The 1,831-nt window shown below is 48.1% G+C and overlaps 1 protein-coding gene across 1 annotated transcript; it reads right to left on the bottom strand.

Annotated features, from left to right (window-relative positions):
- Positions 1-395: 395 nt before the first annotated feature.
- Positions 396-1,390, bottom strand: LOC130266403 (olfactory receptor 14C36-like). Its single transcript, XM_056515678.1, has one exon. It carries the CDS (start codon positions 1,365-1,367, stop codon positions 396-398), a length of 972 nt encoding a protein of 323 aa, XP_056371653.1. The 5' UTR covers positions 1,368-1,390.
- Positions 1,391-1,831: the final 441 nt, after the last annotated feature.

The raw sequence follows: 1,831 nt of genomic DNA, 5'->3' as shown, positions 1-1,831 counted from the left end.
CTTTGGCCACAACAACCCCTGCAGTGCTACAGGCTGGGGACAGAGTGGCTGGACAGTGGCCAGGCAGAAAGGGACCTGGGGGCACTGATGGGCAGCAGGCTGGACATGAGCCAGCAGTGTGCCCAGATGGCCAAGAAGGCCAATGGCACCTGGCCTGGATCAGGAATGGTGTGGCCAGCAGAAGCAAATCTGCTGGGCACCCCTGACCTGTGACCTTTATTTATAATACTATGGACAATATTAAAAAAAAAAACAAAAAAAAACAAAAAAAAACAAAAAACAAAAAAAAAAAAAAAAAAAAAAAAAAAGAACAAAAAGAAACAGCATAACAAATCCAACAAGAAATATCAAAGATTACTTTTATTACAAGTGATTTGCAGAAATTGGTAAGCAGTTTACTGTTTCTTAAACCATCCAGTCATCATTGTGCACACTTCAGCCTTGAGCTCCTGGTTCCTCAGGCTGTAGATGACAGGGTTCAGGACTGGAGGCACCACCGAGTACAGACCTGAAACTGCCAGATCCAGGGATGGGGAGGAGATGGAGGGGGGCTTCAGGTAAGCAAATACTGCAGTGCTGATGAAAAGAGAGACCACAGCCAGGTGAGGGAGGCAGGTGGAAAAGGCTTTGTGCCGTCCCTGCTCAGAGGGGATCCTCAGCACAACCCTGAAGATCTGCACATAGGAGAAAACAATGAACACAAAACAACTAAATCCTAAAGAAACACTAATCATGATAAGCCAAACTTCCCTGAGGTAGTATTTGGAGCAGGAGAGCTTGAGGATGTGTGGAATTTCACAGAAGAACTGGCCCAGGGCATTGCCCTGACACAGGGGCAGGGAAAATGTATTGGCTGTGTGCAGCAGTGAATAGAGAAAGCCACTGGCCCAGGCAGCTGCTGCCATGTGGGCACAAGCTCTGCTGCCCAGGAGGGTCCCGTAGTGCAGGGGTTTGCAGATGGACACGTAGCGGTCGTAGCACATGATGGTCAGGAGGGAAAACTCTGTTGAAAGGAAAAACACAAAGAAAAAGATCTGTGCAGCACATCCTTTATAGGAGATGTTCCTGGTGTCCCAGAGGGAATTGTGCATGGCTTTGGGCACAGTGGTGCAGATGGAGCCCAGGTCAGTGAGGGCCAGGTTGAGCAGGAAGAAGAACATGGGGGTGTGCAGGTGGTGGCCGCAGGCTACGGCGCTGATGATGAGGCCGTTGCCCAGGAGGGCAGCCAGGGAGATGCCCAGGAAGAGGCAGAAGTGCAGGAGCTGCAGCTGCCGCGTGTCTGCCAATGGCAGCAGGAGGAAGTGGCTGATGGAGCTGCTGTTGAACATTTGCTGTCTCTGGGCATCATGCACTGGAAAAAAAGGCATTGATAAATTGCACAAGCTTTGTGGAGTCATTTCTATGCTAATTTCTTAAGAATTCACTCAAAATTCCTTCTCTTTCTCTGGGAAAGTTTCACTCAAATTTTTAAATTTTGAGTTCACCTTAGCTTTAAAAGCAGCCAGGAGGTGCTTTTGAGTTACTTCCCCTTTCTCAGAGGTGGCAAAAATTCTCATCATCAGCATTTCTGTAAGCATAATTTTGGGTAGCCCAGAGGGAAAGCAGCTCCCTGTGCCCCAGTGTACTCAGTCCGGCTGGTCCCACCCAGGTGCACTTAGCTCATTACATCTCCCTCTAATTCAGGGTAATCAAACTTAAAATGTGCTGGAAAAATGAAGTGGACTTTTGAAAAGCTCCAATTTAAAAGTCAGTCTCTTTTAACCTTTTTCTCTTTCCCTAGCACCTGAAGAGGGAGGGTATCCAGACTGGTCTGGCTCTCTGCTGCCTGGAA

The sequence above is a fragment of the Oenanthe melanoleuca genome, unplaced genomic scaffold, assembly GCF_029582105.1.
Source record: "Oenanthe melanoleuca isolate GR-GAL-2019-014 unplaced genomic scaffold, OMel1.0 S034, whole genome shotgun sequence".
Taxonomy (NCBI): domain Eukaryota; kingdom Metazoa; phylum Chordata; class Aves; order Passeriformes; family Muscicapidae; genus Oenanthe; species Oenanthe melanoleuca.
The sequence above is the reverse complement of the archived record's forward strand: the minus strand, read 5'-3'. Positions and strand labels throughout refer to the sequence as shown.

Bases quoted from the DNA above. Each gene is read 5' to 3' on its own strand.
- LOC130266403 (XM_056515678.1), bottom strand. From the start codon at position 1,367: ATGCCTTTTTTTCCAGTGCATGATGCCCAGAGACAGCAAATGTTCAAC.